General features: G+C 64.6%; 1 protein-coding gene across 1 annotated transcript in view; it reads right to left on the reverse strand.

Moving 5' to 3' along the window:
• Nucleotides 1-5: 5 nt before the first annotated feature.
• AHDC1 (AT hook, DNA binding motif, containing 1) overlaps nt 6-732 on the reverse strand; it is a gene marked incomplete at both ends in the record, with an annotated part of 988 nt that continues 261 nt past the window's right edge. Inside the window, 2 exon segments of the mRNA XM_009709182.1 lie at nt 6-236; nt 238-732. The exon segment at nt 238-732 is cut by the window's right edge and continues 261 nt beyond it. Of these exon segments, the coding sequence (XP_009707484.1) occupies nt 6-236; nt 238-732 (726 nt within the window).

Genomic DNA, 732 nt, shown 5'->3' on the forward strand with positions numbered 1-732 from the left:
TGGCCGTTGTGGTATTCGTAGTGCGGTTGAGGCATGGGGAGATCGCGGCAAGTGAGGTGGGGGGCGTGCGGCAGGGCCCCCCCTTGCATGCTGTGTTTGAGCGAGTCGCAGGCGGGCAGCTTACGGATGTCGCCCGTCCGGAGGTCCTCCTTGAAGGCCAAGGTTGGGGAGCAGTTGGGCGAGAAGGCTTTCTGCAAGCTGGCCTCGAAGACAGTCTGCTGGCCGGGGGCTGCCAAAAAAGGCAGGGAAGCGTTTGCTCTCCAAATCCGGTTGCCCCAAACCGGGGGAGTCACTCTGAAAGCCCTGGACGAAGGTCCCGTCCGAAGGGGTGGAGGGGTTCATGGAGTAGGGGCCGGCGTAGTCACAGGGGTCCCGCTCGCCCACCCCGAAGCCCCGGGACTGGGAGGGCAGGGGGGACATGCTGCTGTCCCCGCTGTAGTAGTCCAAGCCCAGGTCCGTGCTCTCCTGGAAGAGGGGGTTGACCGCCTGCGACTTGGTGGGGAACTTGGCCTTGCCCGTTCCCCTCTCCTTCTTGGAGGCACAAGCCCCCCGGGAACCCCGGGGTTGCCGGGGTCCCGTGCTCCTCTTGGAGGGGTACACGGAGGAGGAGGAGGAAGAAGAGGAGAAGTTCAGGTGGGAGGTGTCAAACATGTCCACCTTCTTCCGTCGGCCTCGACCGGGCTTGGAGTTGCTCTGGAAGAGGACGCTCTGGTTCCAGTTGTAGCCCGGGGC

Source organism: Cariama cristata, unplaced genomic scaffold (genome assembly GCF_000690535.1).
Source record: "Cariama cristata isolate BGI_N322 unplaced genomic scaffold, ASM69053v1 scaffold37281, whole genome shotgun sequence".
Taxonomy (NCBI): Eukaryota; Metazoa; Chordata; class Aves; order Cariamiformes; family Cariamidae; genus Cariama; species Cariama cristata.